General features: G+C 57.2%; 1 protein-coding gene across 1 annotated transcript in view; it reads left to right on the top strand.

The window, feature by feature from the left end:
- The window catches only part of DNAH2 (dynein axonemal heavy chain 2), an 80,356-nt gene that overhangs the window by 45,340 nt on the left and 12,591 nt on the right, over positions 1-22,425 (top strand). Inside the window, 26 exon segments of the mRNA XM_059147194.1 lie at positions 150-267; positions 431-567; positions 1,024-1,161; positions 1,251-1,409; positions 4,545-4,697; positions 4,816-4,907; positions 5,162-5,360; positions 5,447-5,671; positions 6,422-6,526; positions 7,265-7,453; positions 7,566-7,651; positions 7,793-7,923; positions 8,019-8,168; positions 8,444-8,611; positions 8,853-9,013; positions 9,158-9,241; positions 9,243-9,298; positions 10,369-10,501; positions 10,605-10,744; positions 11,929-12,139; positions 12,354-12,470; positions 12,632-12,773; positions 13,445-13,614; positions 13,723-13,839; positions 21,492-21,656; positions 22,176-22,301. Of these exon segments, the coding sequence (XP_059003177.1) occupies positions 150-267; positions 431-567; positions 1,024-1,161; positions 1,251-1,409; positions 4,545-4,697; positions 4,816-4,907; positions 5,162-5,360; positions 5,447-5,671; positions 6,422-6,526; positions 7,265-7,453; positions 7,566-7,651; positions 7,793-7,923; positions 8,019-8,168; positions 8,444-8,611; positions 8,853-9,013; positions 9,158-9,241; positions 9,243-9,298; positions 10,369-10,501; positions 10,605-10,744; positions 11,929-12,139; positions 12,354-12,470; positions 12,632-12,773; positions 13,445-13,614; positions 13,723-13,839; positions 21,492-21,656; positions 22,176-22,301 (3,672 nt within the window).

Raw genomic sequence — 22,425 nt, 5'->3', positions numbered from 1 at the left:
ACGGGGACATGCCTGCCAGAGACCAGGGCGCAGGTGGGCAGGGCTCGGGCCCAAGGGCACCAGGGAGAGACTGGAGACCGAGAGCAAGTCCGGACATCTGGGAATGGGGCTGACCTGGGTATAAACTGAGACCTCTGTGTCCCTTTTAGGAGTTCCCCTTGAACCCGAAGGCGTTGTCCCTGGGGGAGCTGTATGGGGAGTATGACCTCAACACGAACGAGTGGACAGACGGCATCCTGTCCAGCGTCATGCGGACGGCATGTGCAGGTGCCCGCGACACGGGGAGGGAACCCCAGCAGTCCAGGGGTGGAAAGACCCCACTTGGGAGGAAAATGCCGGGCCAGAATGTACTCGCCTCTCTGAGGAGCGGAGGATGAGGGGTGGTCCGGGGAGGCGGTTTTAGCTTCCTGCCCGTCCTCCTCCTACCAAGACGAGAAGCCCGATGAGAAGTGGATCCTTTTCGATGGCCCTGTGGACACGCTGTGGATCGAGAGCATGAACTCAGTCATGGACGACAACAAAGTCCTGACCCTCATCAATGGGGAGCGCATCGCAATGCCTGAGCAGGTGCGACCCTGCGGGGAGGGGCAGGGAGGGGGGCCAGGGAGCCCAGACGAGGAGCTCCAGTGGGAGAGGTGAGGAGGAGGGCGCTGGATTCAGGGAGACCTGTGTCCAAGGGAAGAAGGCCAGGTAAACGGTGGGCATGGGGAGGAGCATCCAGAAGGGAAGCCCTGTGCTCAGGAGTCAGCCTTCCCCCTCTGCCTGGCCAGGATTCATGGGCTGCGACACCCACCCTTTCTCATCCACTCAGTGCGAGCCAGAGGGGGGTTTTGGGGAAGCTTCACCTCTAATAAGCCCTAAATTCTTTGTCAAAAGCAAGTCCTTTGTAGACCTCTGTCCTGGCGTGTTGTGCCATGCTCAGTGCTCGGATAAAGGCACTTGGGGGACATCGGGGGCTGTGAGTTTCTCCCCGCGGAGGCTGGGTGACGGGAAAGATGGAGCCCCCACTGAGTGTCTCCCCAGGTGTCCCTCCTGTTCGAAGTGGAGAACTTGGCCGTGGCGTCTCCCGCCACCGTGTCCCGCTGCGGGATGGTCTACACCGACTACACCGACCTGGGCTGGAAGCCCTACGTGCAGTCCTGGCTGGAGAAGAGGCCGAAGGTACGGGAAGGGGTGGGGGGACGGGGGAGCAGCCACGGGGCCCTGGGGCGGGCGGAGCGCAGAGGCAGAGCCCGTTGTCTGGACTCCAGGCGGAGATAGAGCCTCTGCAGCGCATGTTCGAGAAATTCATTAGCAAGATGCTGGCCTTCAAGAAGGACTACTGCGCCGAGCTGGTGGCTGTCCCGGAGTACAGCGGCATCATCTCCCTCTGCAAGCTCTACTCCGCCCTGGCCACGCCGGAGAATGGGGTGAGGCCGGCCGCGGGGCGCGGGGGTGGGACGGGCTGCGGCCTTGCGGGGACAGCCTGAGCGCAGCCGTGTGTCCGAGACCCTGTTTGAACCCGGGTGTGAGTGCAGCAGGGACCCCGAGGGGAGGTCTCATGGACCACGGAGCTGTGCAGGCACATGTCCACGCGAGGCGGGATGCCAGACTCAGGACTCCCGGTCGCTTACGGCACACGGCAAAGCCTCGCGCTCATTTCCTACCATCATTTGGGACCTGAGGGTGGTTCGCTTGGTTCCTCATTTCTCCATCCTTTAGAAAAATACCTATTAAATTTTGGTACATGGGAGGGTTTAGGATACCATTTCTGCTGGAAGGAGCTCTTCATCTAATCTGATGACGGGGTTTTGGAAATTTTCAGGTTGAGCCTTTGGCTCAGGTCATAATCCTGGTTTCCTGGGATCAAGTCCCATGTCATTAGGCTCCCTGCTCGGCGGGGGGCCTGCTTCTCCCTCTGCCCCCATCCCTCTGCTTGTGGGCATGCACTCTCAAATAAATAAATAAATAAAATCTTTTAAAAAAATTAAGAAAAAAGGAAATTTGCAGATTGGTTGGTACTTAAGAAAAATGTTGTTCAGTTTAGAATTGTGGAGTGAGGACCAGAACTGCATATTTTTCTGTTGAGATTAAACCTCTGCCTCGCAATGGTTCCTAGTGTTTTTGAAGACATTGCTAGATAACTGAACCGTTCATAGGCAGTTACAGGACAATGACGGTCTCTAACAGTGTGTGTCGCTCCTGGCGGAGCCAACGCACACGGAAACTCTGCAAATGAACTTGCAAAGTGATGCGTGGGATGAAGACAGTCCTGTAGTCTCAGTGCACGGGGGTTGAGGAGGCGGGCGGGGGGCAGAGCCTGGAGGGGACGGGCGTGGCGGGAGGTGTGCCACATCTGGGGCAAGCTGGAAGGACAGACTAAGGCCTCTGCGTTGAATATGGTAGAGAGTCAAGTCTCAGCACTGTTTCCCACCTGCACCTTGTGATGGGGGATTGTGCTGACCCCAAGTCCGATATCCTGGACTGGACAGCATCCTGTGTGCCGTGTTATCTGTGGTTCTCGGCATCTTAATTCGGAGCCTCCCTGCTCCCGGCCTGTGGCTGTTTCGTGGGGCAGGTGAGAGATGGGGCGAGCGCTGCTGAGTTAGCTGCCTGTGGGCCACTGTCGCCGAGACAGCCCCGTGTGCTGCACACACCCCGCTGAAGGCACCTGCCACATGCCCTGGGGGGTGGGCAGTAGTTGAGAGCAAGAGCCTGGACATGCTGTTTCCGGGGGCACCCGGCTGGATCAGTCGGCGGAGCGTGTGACTCTTGATCTCTGTGTCATGAATTCAGGCCCCACGTTGGGCGCGCAGCTTGCTTAATACATACACATGCTGCTTACCGTGAACTTGGTACACTATAAAATCTTATTATTATTATTTTTAAAGATTTTATTTATTTATTTGACAGAGAGAGATTACAAGCAGGCAGAAAGGCAGGCAGAGAGAGAGGAGGAAGCAGGCTCCCTGCTGAGCAGACAGCCCGATGCGGGGCTCAATCCCTGGACCCTGAGATCATGACCTGAGCCGAAGGCAGCGGCTTAATCCACTGAGACACCCAGGCGCCCCTTATTATTAATTTTTAATTTCATGTTTAATTACACAAGTAATAGTTGAATCTAATTCCCCTTTAAAAATTTTTTTTATTTATTTATTAGAGAGAGAGAGAGCACGCATGTGCACAAGAGTGGGGTGAGGGGCAGAGGGAGAAGCAGGCTCCCCGCCGAGCAGGGAGCCCAAAGTGGGACTCAAGTCTGGGGACTCCAGGATCATGACCTGAGCTGAAAGGCAGACGCTTCGCCAACTGAATCCCCCCAGGCGCCCCCATCACAGACCTTTTAAATACATATTTGCCTGTGAGCCCAGACGTCGCCATAGAAAATGTATTTAAAACCCATATTCTGGGGGTGCCTGGGGGGCTCAGTCTATCATCATCTGCCTTCAGCTCAGGTCATGATCCTGGGGTCCTGGGATCGAGCCCCGCATTGGGCTCCCTGCTCAGTGGGAAGCCTGCTTCTCTCTCTCCCACTCCCCCGGCCTGTGTCCTCTCTCTCAGTGTGTCTCTCTCTGTTATGAGTAAATAAAAACCTTAACAAAAAAATGATACCTATTATGTACCACATTCACAATATGCTTACTAAACAGTGGTATGGTTTTGAGTTCTGTATCTCTGTGTGTAGATTAATTTCATTGCTTTTTTTTAAACCTTGGATACTATCCCACTGTGGAACACGACATTATTTTTCCATCCCTTATCGGTGGACATGTGGATCTTCTCCGATTTTTTGTGCTTACAGAGAAGTCACCGTGAGCGCCCCTGGACCGGTCTCCGTGAGCACCCTTGGCCCTTGCTCAGGGTCCATGTGGTGTGGCTGCGTCACTTCTGTGGCATCTTCCTCTTCTTCTTCTTTTCTAAGATTTTATTTATTTACTTATTTACTTAATTGAGAGGGAGTGCAAGTAGGCAGGTGCGGAGAGAGAGGGAGAGAGAGACTCCCTGTTGAGCGCAGAGCCCGACGCGGGGCTCGATCTCAGGACTCTGAGGACCTGAGCTGAAATCAAGAGTTGGATGTGGGCGCCTGGGTGGCTCAGTGGGTTAAGCCGCTGCCTTTGGCTCAGGTCATGATCTCAGGGTCCTGGGATCGAGTCCCGCATCGGGCTCTCTGCTCAGCAGGGAGCCTGCTTCCCTCTCTCTCTCTCTCTCTCTTTCTCTCTCTCTGCCTGCCTCTCTCTCCATCTACTTGTGATCTCTCTCTGTCAAATAAATAAATAAAAATTAAAAAAAAAAAAAAGAGTCTGACGCTTCACCGACAGAGGTTGCCGGGTGCCCCGATGCTGTGTCTTTATAATGTAGCGGAGATGAGACTCGGGACAACAGCCGAGCTGCAGAAGTTTCGGATGTAACTCCCTGTTTTAGATATACGGTCATCTACAACAACATGGTTTCCCGAACGGAGCCAGGGAGGAGGCGAGCTCCAAGCCTTTGTGGCCATCTGCCAGAATCACTCCCCAGCCCCGTCCATCTCCTTTATGACGAGGCTACTTCCCCTGTCGTCCGTCCAGGTGAACCCGGCGGACAGTGAAAACTACATCTCCATGGTAGAGATGACCTTTGTGTTCAGCATGATCTGGTCCGTGTGCGCATCCGTGGACGAGGAGGGACGCAAGAGAATTGACAGCTATGTCCGGGAGATTGAGGGCTCCTTTCCCAATAAGGTGGGGACCCTCGGACCCACCAACTCAGCCATCCTTCCCCCGGGGACCTGTGAGCGCTTGTGCCCAGGGTGGGGAGCGGACGCCGGCTTGGGCAGCCTCACACGCCTTCCCTCCTTAGGACACGGTGTACGAGTACTTCGTGGACCCCAAGATGCGGAACTGGACATCATTTGAGGACAAGCTCCCGAAGAGCTGGCGCTACCCTCCCAAGTGAGAGCAGGGCCTGGGGCGGGACTTGCTGGGACAGGGCCAGAGGCAGGTGAGCTGTGGGGCAGGGGGTTGCAGATGGCAGCGCCTCTGGAATGGAAGGAGTGGGATCTGGATGGCCTGGGCCAGGGTCCCTAAGGAGGAGGCAGGATGCCCCATCTCCAGGCCCCTCAGGGGGATGTGTGAGGGAGGCAGGGGGAAGCTGGGTCGAGAAGGAGCAGCCCGGGCTCTTGGCCAAGGCTCGCTTTGCTCCCCAGCTCCCCCTTCTATAAGATCATGGTGCCCACAGTCGACACCGTTCGCTACAACTACCTAGTGAGTGCCCTGGTGGCCAGGCAGAACCCCGTCCTGCTGGTGGGTCCTGTGGGGACCGGGAAGACGTCCATCGCCCAGAGTGTCCTGCAATCCCTACCTTCCAGCCAGTGGTCGGTGCTGATCGTCAACATGTCTGCACAGGTGCGCCGTGGGGCCCGGGGCTTTGCCCCTCCGGCCCCGGGTCTCTCCCGGCGAGGCCCCGCGTTCATGCTGTGTCCCTTCACCAGACCACATCCAACAATGTGCAGAGCATCATCGAGAGCCGGGTGGAGAAGCGAACCAAGGGCGTTTACGTCCCGTTTGGGGGCAAGAGCATGATCACCTTTATGGACGACCTGAACATGCCCGCGAAGGACATGTTCGGGTCCCAGCCCCCGCTGGAGCTGATCCGCCTTTGGATCGACTACGGCTTCTGGTATGACCGCACCAAGCAGACCATCAAGTACATCCGAGTAAGCCTCCCGAGAAGCCGCTCCTTGCCCTGGAGGTTCAGCTCCTACTCCCCGGGGATCCTGGGAAAGAACCCTGGCGTCCTGTCCTCCTCTGCACCCACACAGCCCGCGCCGGCATCGTCGTGCCTCTGGCCCGCGCGCCCCCCTGTGCTCTGTCTGCCGCTCACGTGCCAGGCCTGCCGCTTCCCGGAGTGGCCCGTGTGCCCAGGGTCCCTGACTCCCGTCCCACCTCCCTGCGTCCCCCCAGCATCTGCCTCCAGGCGGGCTCTGCGCCCACGGGATTCTGAGCGTCTTGGTGGTTTCTTTCTCCCAAATGGATGGATGGCAGCCCTCCCATCCTCGCTGCGGGGTTGCCCGTCCATCCAGCCCCCAGAAACTCGATTAACAGTGCGTTCTTCTGTTTCTGGGAAAGAGAACAGGTGTGCACATGCACATACACACACACACATGTGCACACACACACGCAGAAGGTAAAGAAGAGTCTAGAAAACGTTCTTGCACCGACCTGTATTTTCTGGTTTTGGTACATGGATCATGATGAAATGAAAACAAACACGTCCCTTTGCTGATTCTCAAGGAAATGGCCCCGATCCCTTCCCCCTGTTCTACCTTTCTTACACCTTTATTTCCCATTTGTTCTTCTCATTCTGTCCGGGGCCCTCCCCGCATCCTTGCTCCGTGCCCTCCAGTCCTGTGCCCTGTCTCGTCCCTCTTTCACCTGTCCCAGCCCGCCCTGTCTCTGCTCCCCAGGACATGTTCCTGATGGCCGCCATGGGACCCCCCGGGGGCGGACGGACCGCCATCTCCCCCAGGCTCCAGGGTCGCTTCAACATCATCAACATGACCTTCCCCACAGTGAGGGCACAATGGGGCCGGCGGCAGGGGCCGGGGTGGGTGGGGAGAGGGCGGGGGGCGGTGGGCAGGGTGCTGTAAGGGGCAAAACCAACCACGTCCCAGAGAACTGAGCGGGCACATCAAGGCGGGCTGGGGGAACCCCCGAGCAGAGGTGCATGCGGGGCGGTCACGTAGGGCAGGGGCCGCTATCGTGGGAGTCCTAGCTTCTGAGCCCCAAGGGCAGCAGGAGGCAAGTGTAGCTGGGGCTTGTGGAATAAGACATGTGGGGGGTGGGCAGAGAGCTCTGGGGGCCCACATAGATGAAAGGAAGATGGATCCTGCAGCTGAGAGCCGAGAAGAGCGCCCAGATTCAGGGAGCTGAGCGGGGCACGCAGAGGTGCCCCCAGAGCCTCAGTAATCAAGATAAAGCACAGCTGAATGCAATCTTAAAGCAGCTAATGCCAAAAATAGAGGACGCACAAACACTTCAGGTTTACATAAATGCACGCGATGGGTGCATGCCGAGCAGTGTCCCAGCCCGGGGTGGGGGTGCGGGCAGCAGGCCTGGCCACCACCATCCCTGTGTGAGCTGTTGGTGTGCGTTCGTCATGCATATCCGCTGATTTTTGAATATCGCACGACCACCTTATTGCTCTTGACTTTGGGGGGGTTTGGTGCCCCCCTAAAGCCAGCTGCTTCCCCGGGGTCGGGCAGGCGGGCCAGGAGCTGGCAAAGGCGAGCATCAGGGCCTGTCCCCAGGAGTCGCAGATCACCCGAATATTCGGCACCATGATCAACCAGAAGCTGCAGGACTTCGAGGAGGAGGTGAAGGCCATCGGCAATGTGGTGACTGAGGCCACCTTGGACGTGTACAACACGGTGGTGCAGCGCTTCCTGCCCACGCCCGCCAAAATCCACTACCTGTTCAACCTCCGGGACATCTCCAAGGTGAGTCGCTGTCCCATCCCGCGGGGCCCTCGAAGCCCAGCCTCCCAGCCTCCCCAGCTTCCCGCTGCAGCCTGGGGTCCCTCCCTGCCCGCCGGCCACGCCCCTCCCGCAGGTGTTCCAGGGCATGCTCAGGGCCAACAAGGACTTCCACGACACCAAGTCCAGCATCACGCGGCTCTGGATCCATGAGTGTTTCAGGTGAGATGCCTGTGCCCCGCTTGAGGCTAGACAGATGCCCCAGACAGACGCCAGTCGCGGGCCTCCTGGGCCTGGCACCCAGCCCCTGCCGCGGGCCCTGTGCCCTGCACTCCTAAGGCTCAGACCCTTCCCTCCCGACAGAGTCTTCTCAGACCGGCTGGTGGACGCGGCAGACATGGAGGCCTTCGTAGGCATCATCAGCGACAAGCTCGGCTCCTTCTTCGACCTCACGTTTCACAATCTGTGCCCCACCAAGCGCTCTCCCATCTTCGGTGAGTGGGTGCTGCGGCCGCTGCAGGTGTGGGAGGGGGCCTGGGAGGAGGGCCGGGCCGGCCCCCGGGGTCTGAGCCCTGCTCCCCGGGCCCAGGGGACTTCATGAGGGAGCCCAAGGTGTACGAGGACCTGACGGACCTGGCGGCCCTGAAAGCGGCCATGGAGGCGGCGCTTCGCGAGTACAATCTGTCCCCCGCCGTGGTGCCCATGCAGCTGGTGCTCTTCCGAGAGGCCATCGAGCACAGTGAGCAGCCCCCTCCCGTCCTGCCAGCACCCCAGCGGTGGGCTGTTCCCAAGCATGGGCACGTCTGGGAAGGAGCCTTCCTCTCGGGCCTCAGAGGGCTTGTCCTCCCCAGGGGTGGCTGCTCGAGATGCCCCAGGCCCCAGCCTCTCCCCACACTTTTCTATCTGGGTCCTTCAGTTTCAGGCGGCCTATCTCCAGCTTAGGGCCCCGGGGTCCCCCCCCCCCCCGCCCCCTGCCATGGCTCCGTGGCCTCACTGCTGGGTTCCCCTCCCCAGTCGCGCGGATCGTGCGCGTCATCGGACAGCCTCGGGGCAACATGCTCTTGGTGGGCATCGGGGGCAGCGGGCGCCAGAGTCTGGCCCGCCTGGCCTCCTCCATCTGCGAGTACATCACCTTCCAGATCGAGGTCACCAAGCATTATCGCAAGCAGGAGTTCCGAGAAGGTGCAGCTGCCGATGGAACCCTGGGTGGGCTGGGGGCTGGCGTGAAAGGTCAGGTGCCCGCCTTCCTGTGGAGGCAAGAGTAGGGGAGGTGGAGGCAGGTGCTGAGCCTGCCAGGCCCGGTGGGCAGCAGGCAGCATGGTGCGCGGGTTGCAGGCCAGGGGACACAGGAAGGGGAACAAGGACGGGATGGCGTGTCTGACACCCGCCTGTGCCCTCTGCCTCCTCCCCTCCTCCGGCCCAGATATCAAGCGCCTGTACCGCCAGGCAGGAGTGGAGCTCAAGCCCACGTCCTTCCTTTTTGTGGACACCCAGATCGCCGACGAGTCCTTCCTGGAGGACATCAACAATATCTTGAGCTCAGGGGAGGTCCCCAATCTCTACAAGGCTGATGAATTCGAAGAGGTGCAAGCCCCTCCCCCACCCTCCACCAGTGGCTGTGCCCCTCTGACCACCCCTCCCTCTGATCGGTGCCACAGGGGCCCCACCCCCTGGGGCTCTGCCCTCCAACCACAGCCCTGCAACCCAGCCAACATGGCTTCTGTGCAGATCCAGACGCTCATCATGGAGCAGGCCAAGGCGGAGCAGGTGTCCCCGTCCTCCGACAGCCTCTTCACCTACCTCATTGAGCGCTGTGCGCGACAATCTGCACATCATTCTCTGCCTCAGCCCTGTGGGCGACCCTTTCAGGTGACCCCTGTGACAGCATCTCCCCCAGCCCCCACCCTTCTCCGGTCCCCCTGCCTCCTGGGAGCGAGTCTCCTCGACAGCCCTGGCTCTCTCTCCACTCCCCCTCCGTGGGCCGCTCCTTTCCCTAGACCTCGCCTTCTGTCCCCAGTGCTGCTGCTGACAGAGGAGGCGTCCCCTCCCTTTCGGTAGGACTAGAGTGTCCTGTTGTCGCTTTGTGTTTCATTTTTAAATTTTTAGTTGTCATTCTACAAAAACAAAATAACATCAAAATTTACCGTCGTAACCATTTTGCAAGTGTCCCGCTCACCTGGTTAAGCATATTCACATCGTCGTGCAGCAGACGATGCAGCAGATGAAGTTCTAGAAAGAACTTCCTCATCTTGCAAAATTGAAACTCTATGCCCACTGGATAATTCCCCACTTCCTCTGCCCCCTCAACCCCTGACAACCACCGGCCCCCTCGTTTTTCCACGAGCTATTTGCTCTCGGGTCTGTGGTACGTGGTGTGTTTACCGCGCACTGGGTACTACACTGCACATGTCACCTCGAGTCCAGTGACAGCTTGGGTTTGTGTCCCTGTTAGTCCCATTTTATCTTATTTTTTTAAGGTTTTATGTATTCACTTTTTAGAGAGAGAGAGAGCAAGAGAGAGCGAAGGGGGGAGAGACAGAGGGAGAGAGAATCTGAAGCAGACTCCCCACTGAGTGCAAACCCTGAGGTGGGGCTCAAACCCACGACCACAAGATCGTGACCTGAGCCGTAATCAAGGGCTGGATGCTCTACCGACTGAGCCCCCGGGGCATCCCCATGTTACTCCCATTTTAGGGATGAGGAAACTGATGAGGGGAGGGTTAGCGCATCTGCCTGAGATCCACAGCTAGAACAAGAACCTGTTCCTATGTTCTACACTGAGCTGGCCCTGAAGGAAGCAGGATCAAGACAGGGACACACAGGAGCAAGGGGATGGGACACTTAGGTTCCAGGAAAGCAGACGGACCTTGTGGAGGCCAGGAGTGGAGGCCACCTGCCTCCATAAAGGGGCTTGACTGCCTCTCGAAACCCCTCCCCAGGAACTGGATCCGCCAGTACCCGGCCTTAGTGAACTGCACGACCATCAACTGGTTCTCAGAGTGGCCCCGAGAGGCCCTGCTGGAGGTGGCTGAGAAGTACCTCGTGGGGGTGGACCTGGGGACGCAGGAGAATGTGAGTGCCCCCTACCCCTGGCACCCAGCCCCAGGCCCCCTCCTGCACCCCTCCTCCACCTGCCCTCACTCCGCGTTTTCCATCCTTTCCCACGGGCCTCCAGATCCACAGGAAGGTGGCCAAGATCTTCGTCACCATGCACTGGTCGGTGGCACGGTACTCCCAGAAGATGCTGCTCGAGCTGCGGAGACACAACTACGTCACCCCTACCAACTACTTAGAGCTCGTGTCCGGGTACAAGAGGTGTGCAGAGGCGTGGAGGGCGGGGAGGCCCAGGGAGCTCGGTGACATGATGGGGCGGGACATACCTGGAGCCGGCCCAGGAGGCCAAGGAGCCAGGCGCCCTTGGGGGAGAGGCTGAGATGTGGGGGTCTCATTCCGCCCCGCTGAGGGGCGGTGAGAGAGAGCTGGGGTTCACATCGCAGAGCCTTTAGGCCGGGACTCCTCTCTACACCCTCTCTGCTCTGTCTTTGTTTTCTGCGATGCCGTTTCTTTCTCCAAGTGCAATACAACGGTGATGGTACTGTGTACGCCTGCGAGGCAGGGACCAGTCCTCTCCTCTCCAACCTCTCCTTGACTTTGCACCATCTTGAGAATCAGACATTCCTTTAAGTTGTATCGAGTTCCTCTTTACGTGCGCAACGTAATACTAATTTGCTTCGAAAGACGCAAAACAAATGTTTAAAAAAACCCACAAACCCACCTCATTGACTGGATTCTGTGTTGTGATCAAGGCAAGGAAAAAGCCATTTGTCATAAGAACGACTACCTATACCTACTCATCCACTTCATGTATTTTCTGAGCATCTACTATGTGCTGTGTACTATTCCTGGCACTGCAGTCCCTCTGTGAGCAAAGAAAGCTCTTGCCTTCCCTGGATACCTGGATGACCGGTGGCCATTCGGTGTGCTCAGCCCTTCACGCATATTTTCTCACTTCGTTCAGAAAATGATCCTGCATAGACTTTTTTTGTTGGGGGTGGGGTGGGGTGGGTTGGGCCTGTGCAGTGTTGAAAACTTTTTGAGTAAGTTGATAACTTTTAATGCGAGAGGCTTAGTAAAATCCAGATTTCCAGGTTTTCTTTAACTATCAGAAATCATGTCAAACTGGGGTGGAGAGGAGGGGTGGCCACCCCCTGGGGACAGGCTGGTGTGTGCTGGTTCAGGGCAGCCCCTGCTCGGTGCGCAGTGGGAGCGCGAGTGGGGAGCGGGTGTGAGGACGGCAGCACGGAATAAGGTGGAGGGATGAGAGTCGGGAAGCGGGGAGACAGCTGGGGAGCTGTTAGCCCTGATTCAGGCTGGAGGCTGTAAAAACGTCACGGTGCTGGCGGCAGCGGCAACAGAAAGCGAGACGGGGACCCATGCAGGGTGCTCCCCTTTCCGGGGGCCCAGCCTCCCCAGGCACAGTCTCCTTTTGTGCGCCCCAGGTTGCTGGGAGAGAAGCGGGAGGAGCTGCTGGACCAGGCCAACAAGCTGCGGACGGGACTGTTCAAGATCGACGAAACCAGAGAGAAGGTGGAAGTGATGTCCCTGGAGCTGGAGGACGCCAAGAAGAAGGTGGCTGAGTTCCAGAAGCAGTGCGAGGAGTACCTGGTCATCATCGTGCAGCAGAAGCGAGAAGCAGACGAGCAGCAGAAGGTGCTCCCGCCCCGGCCCCCAAGCCCCTCCCACCCAGCGGGCCGTGGCCCCGCCCCACACACCCACAGCCGCCAGCGCCCCCAGGCAGGGGCTTCCAGGTTGCCCTCCCTGACCATGTCAAGGGACACACAGGCCGCTCCTCAGACTTCCATCCTCCCCACCAACACTGCCCCCACCTTTGCCCAAGGCCCAGACGAGTCCTCTCCGTCCCTAGGCAGTCACAGCCAATAGTGAGAAGATTGCAGTCGAGGAAGTCAAGTGCCAGGCACTGGCTGACAATGCCCAGAAGGATCTAGAAGAGGCCTTGCCAGCCCTGGAGGAAGCCATGCGGGTATCAGAGCGGGAAGCCCCAGGGAAGGGAATGGGACCAGCCTGTTTTGTGCTCCAGACCCCCACAGGGAAGCGAGAAGGGGCGGGCCAGCCTCAGCTGGGACCTGTCCTGCTCCCTGAGTCCCCTTGGGCCCTGCTCCCTGAGTGAGTCCCTTTGCCCAGGCCCTGGAGTCCCTGAACAAGAAGGATATAGGAGAGATCAAGTCTTACGGACGGCCCCCCGCCCAAGTGGAAATGGTGATGCAGGCCGTCATGATTCTTCGAGGCAACGAGCCCTCGTGGGCAGAGGCCAAGAGGCAGCTAGGTAAGCCAGAGCGCATGGGGTGGCTGACGCGCGTCCACCTCACTTACCCATCTGCTGTGCGCCGGGCACTTGGGGAGACAGACGAGCGAGGCGTCCCTCCCACCCTCAAGAGCAGGTAGAGCCTAGTGCGGAGGAGGAGATGTAACTGGCAGTAACTGGTCGTAAGTGACAGAAAACAACTCCTCTTGATTTGAAAAAAAGAAAAGGAAATCGTCATAAAAATACAGGAGTATATCTCAGAATCCAAGGGCAAGAATGCCTCTGGGCATTCTTCATTCATTCATTTTCACAGAAAATGTGAAACCAGAGGCTTGGTTGGATAAAGCCTATGAGCGTAGGTGGGGGACCCCTGCCCTGGAAAGTCAGTGCGAGGCATACAGAAGTGATGGTGTGTGTGTGCGCATGTGATTGTGCACACGTGTGTGCAAGTGTGTGTGTTGGGCAGGAGGAGTTTAGGCTGTGAGTCTCCAAGGGACGTGGTGGCAGATGGATCCAGGACCACTGGGGAGGGTTCCGGGGGCTTGGAGCTTCCAGAGATGGAGGCAAGGTCTGCAGGGGACCTCAGGGTGAGGCCGGGTAAGCCAAGCCAGGAAGAACACGGCTGTGCCCGAGCCATGGAGGTGAAGCCGGAGAAGGCTTCCGGCTGAGGCTCCCCTGTCTTCACCCCTCAGGGGAGCAGAACTTCATCAAGTCCCTGATCCACTTTGATAAAGACAATATCTCAGACAAGGTTTTGAAAAAGATCGGGGCCTACTGCGCGCAGCCCGACTTCCAGCCTGACATCATCGGCCGAGTCTCACTTGCGGCCAAGTCCCTGTGCATGTGGGTGCGGGCCATGGAGGTGAGCGGGGTGCATGCAGGGTGCAGGCAAGGCCTCTCGTGGGCGCGGGCATGCAAGCGGGTAGGCCGGTGGGTGGGCGGCCACCATAGCTGGGCTGTCTCCCCACAGTTGTACGGGCGCCTGTACCGCGTGGTGGAGCCCAAGAGGATTCGGATGAACGTTGCCCTGGCCCAGCTTCAGGAGAAGCAAGCAGCGCTGGCCGAGGCCCAGGAGAAGCTGCGGGAGGTGAGCCTCAGGACTGTTTCTTCCATGTGGACCCTGTCCCTGATTTCTGGAATGCTGGCGGCCATTTGCTCCCCCCTTATGGTCCTGTGCCCCTGCAGGTGGGCTGCCTCTGGCTCAAAAGGGTGTGTCCCTGGCAGGGGTTGCAAAGGCATGGGGGCCACTGCCCCGACGAGCCCCTTCAGATGCTAACCTGGGGGCTGGCGGGGAGGAGAGGGAACCACTCTCTGCCAGCCGGTGACATATCCAGGTGACATCCTAGCGGACTTGGGGACAGCACCTCCCACGTTCCTGCCCCTGATTCAAGTCTTTACTATCCTCTTGGTGTGAAATTCCAAAGGTACAGGGAGAAGCCAGCGAGAGGCCTTGCTCGTGCCTGGCGCTTCCCTTCCTGGAAAGCAGCCTCGCTGACGGCTTTCTGTGCAGCCGTCCAGGGCTGTTTGCTGTACAAGCACATTTTTGTCATTTTTTCCACGTTATACACATTGCTGTGCGCCGTCCGGTCTCGTGTAGCTGAGTATGTCGAGGTTGTATTTCTCTCTGACGCTTGCCTGCCTGGCTCTGTTTACTTCCCTGTGTCCCTTTCTGACGGAGATGCTTGTCCTCTCGAAGCTTCTGGTCTTCGCATGTCCTCAAAGGCTGTTGACACTAATTGTACCCATAGTGAGGTTTTATGTTTTTATGGAGCCAAAGCTGGTCACGCCATCCCAGAGCGTTTCCCCTGAAACTGCCAAGGGAGCACGTGCGGATCTTAGTCTGGAATGGAATGAGGGCCCCGAGGCTTGGTGAGGGGAAGTGACTTCCCAGTTACCCGCAGAGTGGGCTGGAGCCCATGCTCTGGGCCCCCAGCCCCACTTTTCCCGCCGTGGACATCCTCGCCATTGGAAGCGCAGCTGCTTGCAGGGCCTCTTTGACTCCCTGTGAGCAGGGCCAGGCAGGCTGGGCCTGTGGCTTCAGCCTGCACACACACCCCCTCCCCTACCATCCCCACGGCATGTCCCCTCCTGGCTGCTCTCACAGCAGCCAGTCTTCTCCTCTCTCTAGCAAGAGTGAATAATCACGGGGATGACAGCTCATTTGGAAAGGTCTTGCACTCACGATGATTCATATCCTGGAAGGAACAATTAGGAACTGTTCCCCTGACGTGTGAAAACCCAGGCCCGCAGCGTCCGCTGCCAGCAATGTCATGCACTGGACAGGCGTCTGCAGGGCACCGCATGTCAGGTCTCTTGGGAGCCCCTCGCTGACAAGAGGAAGCAGACGAGGACCCCACATTTCCCCTTCGTCACGGAAACGCTCTGAAGTTTCCGAGCCAAGTGCCCAGCCTGCCTCGCCGGCCGCATGAGGACACCGAGCTGAGGCCGCGGCCCAGACCGGCGGGAACCCGTCTCTGGGACAGCCTGGGAATGAGCATTTTGAAAATTTTCCTGTCAGAGCCAGCCGGGGTGGGAGAGCCTGGACCTAGCGAGGGCTCAGGGTGCTGGAAAGAGGCCCAGAGCTCCGCCATCGGGCGCGTCAATTCAAGTCCTGAATAAACAGTTTTAACCTTGACTCCCCTGCTTGGGAAGCCTGAGAAGACCTTTCCCCTGGCTGGATTCTGACATAGGTAGGCAGGGATTGAGCAGAACCCTGAGCAGGGGGGAACAATGCATTTCAAAGATTAAGTCCCCACGTGAACTAGAGCCCAAATAAAAATCTGAAATCATCTTTTGAGAGTTAAAAATTGAGAAGCCAACCTTTTTGAGTTAACGTCCCCAAACCCTCTCAGTTTCTGCTCAGTCTCTGCCAAGGGACCTCCAGCATCAGGGGAGACCCCGTGTCCTCCAGCCGCGGCCCTGGCAGTCACGCAGCGGAAATGGGCCACCTGTGGGGCTTCAGGGGCTGTCACGGCTCCGAACCACGTCTCTCGTGAGCAGCGTTTGAAATAAAAAAATATCAGGGGCCTTAAGGCATGCATGGCTTCCAGATAAAATGACATTCCTGGGGACCAGCTGTTCTTGTGGTCCCCAAGGCCGCATTAAAAATTTGGCGGCGTCTGCAGAAGGAAGGATTCTCAGAGATAACCCTGGTTTTAGCTCCACTGGAACGTCCCCGATCTGGAAACCGCCACCTGGGAACTTCCAAGGGGGAGAGCCTCCCACAACAGATCGATTTGAGACAGGATCTGACCTTGGCTGAAAAGGGGGAGGCTGCAAGGCCAAGGGCGTGCGCGTATCTTTCGCAGTGGGCGATCACTGGTTGAAATACACACAGGGTCGACCTCCACAGACCCTCCGTTGCCCGTCGGTGGCATTGAGACGTTGGCCATGCCCTGCAGCCACCCCAGCATCTAGTCCAGAGCCTGCCCCCTGGCGCACATGGAAACCCCAGCCGGGGCCTTCCAAGTTCAGGGTCCCACTCCGTGTCTTGGTGAGGCACGGTCAGCCCACCCCGCGGCAGCGGACCGCCGGCTCCCTGTGGACTGGTTGAGGCCCACGAGGGCTGCCTCTCAGGGAGACCTCTTGCCTCGTCCCCTGCTTATCCTCGGTGGAAAGTGACCTTCAGCCGAGTCCTGAGCTGTGGCCACTGTTGTTGCTGCTGACGCCTGGGGCCTGGCGGGAAACCAGCCTGTTGCTGTCGCATCTCAAGACATGGCCACTCTCCCCTCCGGAGCCCCCCCCAGATTGTTCGGCCTGGACCCTTAAGGCACAGGTGACACCTGCGTGCCGCCTGCCATAACCGCGTGGCCTGGAACCTCGGCCTAAATGCAGTCTCAGTGGCCCACGAGCCTGTGGGTTGACCAAGCAGATTCAGGTCCATCCCGCCACCATCGCCTCCTTGGCTTGGAGTGTGAGATGCTGAAGCCCGGGACAGCTGGTCCAGGGCCACATGGGCCTGGCCATCTGCGCAGAGCCTGCTGTCCTGCCGTAGAAGCTCCGCCAATGTCACACACTGTCTGCGAGCGCTTCAGACTCCACCCCTGCTGCCCCCTAGTCTGGTGGCAGGCCCTTCTGTCGCCGCGGGAGCCAGTCATCCTGGGCCGCCCACCCATGCAGCTCATGCCTGCAAGCAGTCCTACCTCCCCAGACCCGGCCACCCACCTGTGGACAAAGCCACTGTCACCTGCCAAGTTCAGAGCGTCACAGCAGGTTGGCCTCGGTGCAAAGACCCACCAAGCCTAATAGGAGCCTGGACAGATCCTTTGACACAAAACCCACGTCCGTACCTGCAAGGTCCATGTGTGGCACCTGCCCCTGCTCCCAGCTTCTCAGTGGTTTCCCGGTCAGATCCTCTCGAGGAATCTGAGAACGAGCAGCCTTGTTCTATTCCTGGGGTTCTAAACACATCAGAAAATAAAACAAGATGAGTTTGGCCAAAATATCACCGTTAGAGACTAGGTGGGAGGATGTGGCCCACACGGTGGGCGAGCGGTCCCCCTAGAGGCGACGCTGTCATCAGACAGGCTTGCGCGGTGTTGGGTGTTGCTGTGGGGGTGGGGGGCAGAGTGGAAGGCACCGGAGGGTCCAGAGCATTCCAGTTGCCTGTGGCAGTCAGATCAGCCACGCGTGGCCCCCAGAGAAGGGGTGCGTGAGGCCTTGGGGAAAGTCTTCCAACAGAATGAGGGAGCGGCCAAGATCAGAAACTGTAACAAAACATGGCCCCAGAAGGAAAAATAAACCCAGAGAGAACTCAGGTTTGGGAGAAGCGCTTAAAAAGCAAACCAAGGTAAACACGGCTGTGGTCAGAGGAGATGATGGAGGAAGGGCCGACACCCAGAGAGCAAAAAGAGGATGTTGAGAGGGAAAAGAATTGCAAAAAGAGAGACAAGGAGAGAATCCTGGGAAAATTAAAAATGCTTAAAGTCCGACAGCCAGCAGAAGGGCAGGAAGCAGCAACCGCAAACCCAACCCTGCGGGACAGCGACCCAAGACCCAATCCAACCGATGGGAATTTCTGCAAGAGAAAAGCGCAGCATCAGACGGGAAAATATTTCACAACTGGAACAGCGGGCGCGGTGACCCGGTCAGAAAGTGCCCTGGCCACAGGTGGCTCGGCCAGTTACCATGGACCTCGAGAAGACCGTAACTGCTGAGTGGGAGCGTCGTGATCAAGCTCAGCCCCATAAAAATGAGAACACAGCTAAGGGGTGGGAGGTGGGGTGGGTCGGGGAGGGGAAGGACTGGGCAACGCTTGCGCAGGAGATCAGATCAAACAGGGTCTGGAGATGTTATCGGCATGATTAAGGTGACAAGCAGCAGCCTAGGAACAGGTAGGAGAGGGGCACCCGGCAGGGGCTGTCAGTGGAGCGCACGACCCTGGATCTGAGGTTGTGGGTTCGAGCCCCACGTAGGGTGTAGAGATGACTTCAAAAAATAAAAAAAAAAACTCTTTTTTTAAAAGATTTTATTTATTTATTTGACAGACAGAGATCACAAGTAGGCAGAGAGGCAGGCAGAGAGAGAGGGGGAAGCAGGCTCCCTGCTGAGCAGAGAGCCCGATGCGGGGCTCGATCCCAGGACCCTGAGATCATGAACAGAGCTAAAGGCAGAGGCTTAACCCACTGAGCCACCCAGGCGCCCCTAAAAAGAAATCTTAAACTGGGGCGCCTGGGTGGCTCAGTGGGTTGAGCCACTGCCTTCGGCTCAGGTCATGATCTCGGGGTCCTGGGATCAAGTCCCGCATGGGGCTCTCTGCTCAGCAGGGGGCCTGCTTCCCTTCCTCTCTCTCTGCCTGCCTCTCTGCCTGCTTGTGATCTCTCTCTGTCAAATAAATAAATAAAATCTTAAAAAAAAAAAAGAAATCTTAAACAAACAAACATAAGAGCAGGGACAAAGAGGTGGTGGCGTGGAGTGGAGGGTCAGGGTCGACACCTGTCTCCCTCGTAGCACAGACGTCATAGAAATAGTTTCGAATGGAGAAACCAGGAAACAGCCCTTTGGAATGTACTGGAATGAGTGCAAAATACCTCTGGAGGGGTGAATATTCAAGAAGCAGGTCACGGCTGCTACCTGGAGGAGGCAGCAGGGAGGTCCAAGGGCAGGGCTGGGACACTTTTCAGGCCCTTGTGCCTTCTGGATTTTCAAGTGACTTGTTCACCAAGTAAACAAAAAAGAAACAGCCGTGTCAAAATGTGCTTACGCACGGACAAGGACGTTCGTCCCAGCGTGGTTAAGAATAGAAAATGTGGGAAAGACACACACGTCTATCAGAAGGAGGCTTGTTATATAAATTATGGTTCAGTCATTCACAAGCGGGTTTTGCAGCTGTTAAAGAGAATGAGGCAGCTTGACGCGAACCGACTTGGAGACGAGGAAAAAATAGTAAAGCGCGTTAGTATGCCAGAGTTTATCCTCATGAGAAGACTCACCCAGGCACCAACCATCTCCTAAGTGCGGGGCAGCCTTCTAAGTGTAAGGATCTAGCCGTCGAGCAAGGCCCTGCCTTCATGGGGCTTGTATTTGATTTATTATGCACTGGCTCAGTGCCCAACCTGCCCAACCGGGCTCTGTCTGGAAAGCTTTCCAAGTGAGCACAGGCACAGGGGGCTGGCTCAGGACTTAGAGGAAGCCAGGATCTTCTCTCTGTGTGTGCTCTTCCTTCCTTTTGATGTGCATTCACTCTTTACAGAAAGATCTAGAAGATGAATATAGTTATCATTATTTTTTTAATTTTAATTTTAGTTTTTAAAAAATATTTTATTTATTCAGTTGAGAAAGAGAGAGCGTGAGAGAGAACATGAGAGGGGAGAAGGTCAGAGGGAGAAGCAGACTCCCAGCACAGCCGGGAGCCTGATGCGGGACTCCAGGATCTGAAAGCAGCAGTGGCTTAACCAAATGGGCCACCCAGGCGCCCCTGTCGTTACTTTTTTTAAAGACTACGTTGTGGTTAGGTGTGATAATGGGGTTACCATCACATGGGGGAACATCCTTGTTTTGTTCCCGGGAGGCATTAGGAAGTCTGGAGGCTGGAAATGTCATGAGGTCGTAACTTCCTTTAAGATGCTTTGGCAAAACACCAGGAGACGAGATTAAAAATAGCAAAATGCAACAACTGTTAAATGTGACGGGTATAGAGGGGTTCGCCATGTGATTGTTTTCCCTAGGTTTGCAGTTTTCCACTGTTTTTGAATTAAAAAGATTAAAACTGTGACCATTAAAAAAATGCAAACAGATGAATATATAGATATGTATGTATTTAAAAACAAAGTAGCTTACAGGGGTGTGTGGAAGGCTCAGTCAGACGACCGACTCTTGATCTCAGCTTAGGTCTGGATCTCTCGGGGTTGTGGGTTCAAGCCCCGCGTCGGGCTGTGCACTGGGCGTGCAACCTACTTAAAAAAAGAAGAAAAAAAAACTAGCCTAAGTATAATAGCCAAAGATACAGAGGCACCTGCCAGAAGACCTAAGAAGAGAAACAGTTACAGAATGACTTTCTGCGGCAGGGTGGGGTGGGAGCGGCTTGAAGAGGCAGCTAAGGGACTCTCGCTGGTCATTCTGTCATCTCATTTAGGCCTTTCACCTTATGCACGCATTTCCTGTATAAAAAATAGAAACAGTGAAGACAACACCACGCGCAAAGCCAGTAATGAAATACAGCGTGGTTGTGGGCTGAGCCTCCCCGCAGACACATCTCGGCGGGAAGCCCAGTTATAATCAGGGCTGCTGACGAGTCAGGGAGGCAGTCACGTTCACCTTCCCCGGGGTGAAACCCACATGTGCGGGGGCCGGGGTGGGGGGTGCAGACAGGGTGCCCCTCCCCCTTCGTCCCCTCCCCCAGCTGTGTTTCCTCCTCTGCATGGCCCAGCTTACCTCACCCCTTCTTTCTTTTTTTTTTTTTTTTTTTTTTAAAGATTTTATTTATTTATCAGAGAGACAGGGGGGGAGAGAGAGAGCACAGGCAGACAGAATGGCAGGCAGAGGCAGAGGGAGAAGCAGGCTCCCTGCTGAGCAAGGAGCCCGATGTGGGACTCGATCCCAGGACGCTGGGATCATGACCTGAGCCGAAGGCAGCTGCTTAACCAACTGAGCCACCCAGGCGTCCCTCACCCCTTCTTTCTTAGTGCCTTTTAACACATTACTCCCAAGGCTCATGCTGTCCCCCGAAGGTGATGTTGCTTTAGGGACAGTAACTTGGGGGGTCATGTGTCGCATTTCCAGGATCTTAGGGGTCGGCCTCTGGGTTCGGGCTCAGGTGCTGCTCCCTTGCTGGGTTCCAGGCCCCATGCGCTCCTTCTGACAACCCGTGCAGGACCCGTCAGGGAGGTAGGCGAGGACATGTACTCCCAACAGTCGCAGGCTGCTTCTCCCAGCAGGGGCAGCAGGAAGGGGACGGACATCTGTCGTGTGCACGCTATGTGCCAGGCACTTACCGGCCTGCCATCCCCGTGTTCCTCATGAAAAAGGCGGTGACACTGTGTGCACTGGACATGGTCACTGCTGGCTGGTCAGGGTCACTGCTGGCCGGTCAGGGTCACTGCTGGCCGGTCAGGCACACGTTCGGGGCCTGAAGAGGCTCGCCAAGGGTGTCGGGACAGTTCTTTTACACACCGGGAAACTCCAGTGCTCGGAGATGGAGTCATCTGAGGCCACGGGGGCCCTGGACGGCGGACTAGCTAGAGGGACCCGAGCAGTCTGCCCCGGCGCTGGGTCTGATCCCTGGGCTCTGGTCCCTCCCAGGTGGCCCAGAAACTGGAGATGCTGAAGAAACAGTACGACGAGAAGCTGGCCCAGAAGGAGGAGCTCCGGAAGAAATCGGAGGAGATGGAAGTGAAGCTTCAGCGAGCAGGGCTGCTGGTGTCCGGGCTGGCCGGCGAGAAGGCCCGCTGGGAGGAGACCGTGCAGGTGAGCCCGGCCGCCTGCCTACCTGCATACCCTGCATACCTGCTGGGAGCTGCACCTGCCTCCAGCTGAGGGATGGTCAGGGCATGTGGGGACATGGGGTGTCATGGGGACATGGGGTGTCAGTGTGTTCTCCCCCTCCCACTTCAGGAGAAGAGTGGAAGAAAAGACTTTGTGCCATTAGGGGTCTGCTGCCCTATAGGCCTGGAAAGCTCATGCCAGGGCCCCTGATGGGGCCACTGAGCTGGTAGAAACAGCCCCGGGGCATCTTGTCTTTGCCTCTATTGCGTTCTGGGCTTCAGGAAAGGCTCCGGCCTTATCACCAGAGTGTAAACAGAACCGCTATTAAAGAGGGGGAGCTCAGAAATAATTAGAACCAGGTTAGAGCTTTCAGGGCCAAGGGTTCAGGAGAGGGGAAGCACCTCTTTGATCTAGAAAGTGTCCCTAGGAGAGTGCCTTCAGAGCACTCCCAGTGTGTCTCCCCCCACCCCCTGCTGGCTTATACCCCCTCCTGCCCCCCAGGGCCTGGAGGAGGATCTAGGCTACCTGGTGGGTGACTGTCTCCTGGCTGCTGCCTTCCTGTCCTACATGGGCCCCTTCCTGACCAACTACCGGGATGAGATCGTCAACCAGATCTGGATGAAGAGGGTGAGGCAGCGGTCAGGTGTGAGTGATCTCTTGGGCCGTGAGACCACAGCCTCTGGGAGGAACTGAGGGAGATCCAGCAGGGGTCGGGTCTGGGGGGAGGACAGGCTCAGGTCTCCAGGCTGAA

The sequence above is a fragment of the Mustela lutreola genome, chromosome 15 (assembly GCF_030435805.1).
Source record: "Mustela lutreola isolate mMusLut2 chromosome 15, mMusLut2.pri, whole genome shotgun sequence".
Lineage (NCBI taxonomy): Eukaryota > Metazoa > Chordata > Mammalia > Carnivora > Mustelidae > Mustela > Mustela lutreola.
This window is presented reverse-complemented; position numbering and strand designations above follow the sequence as displayed.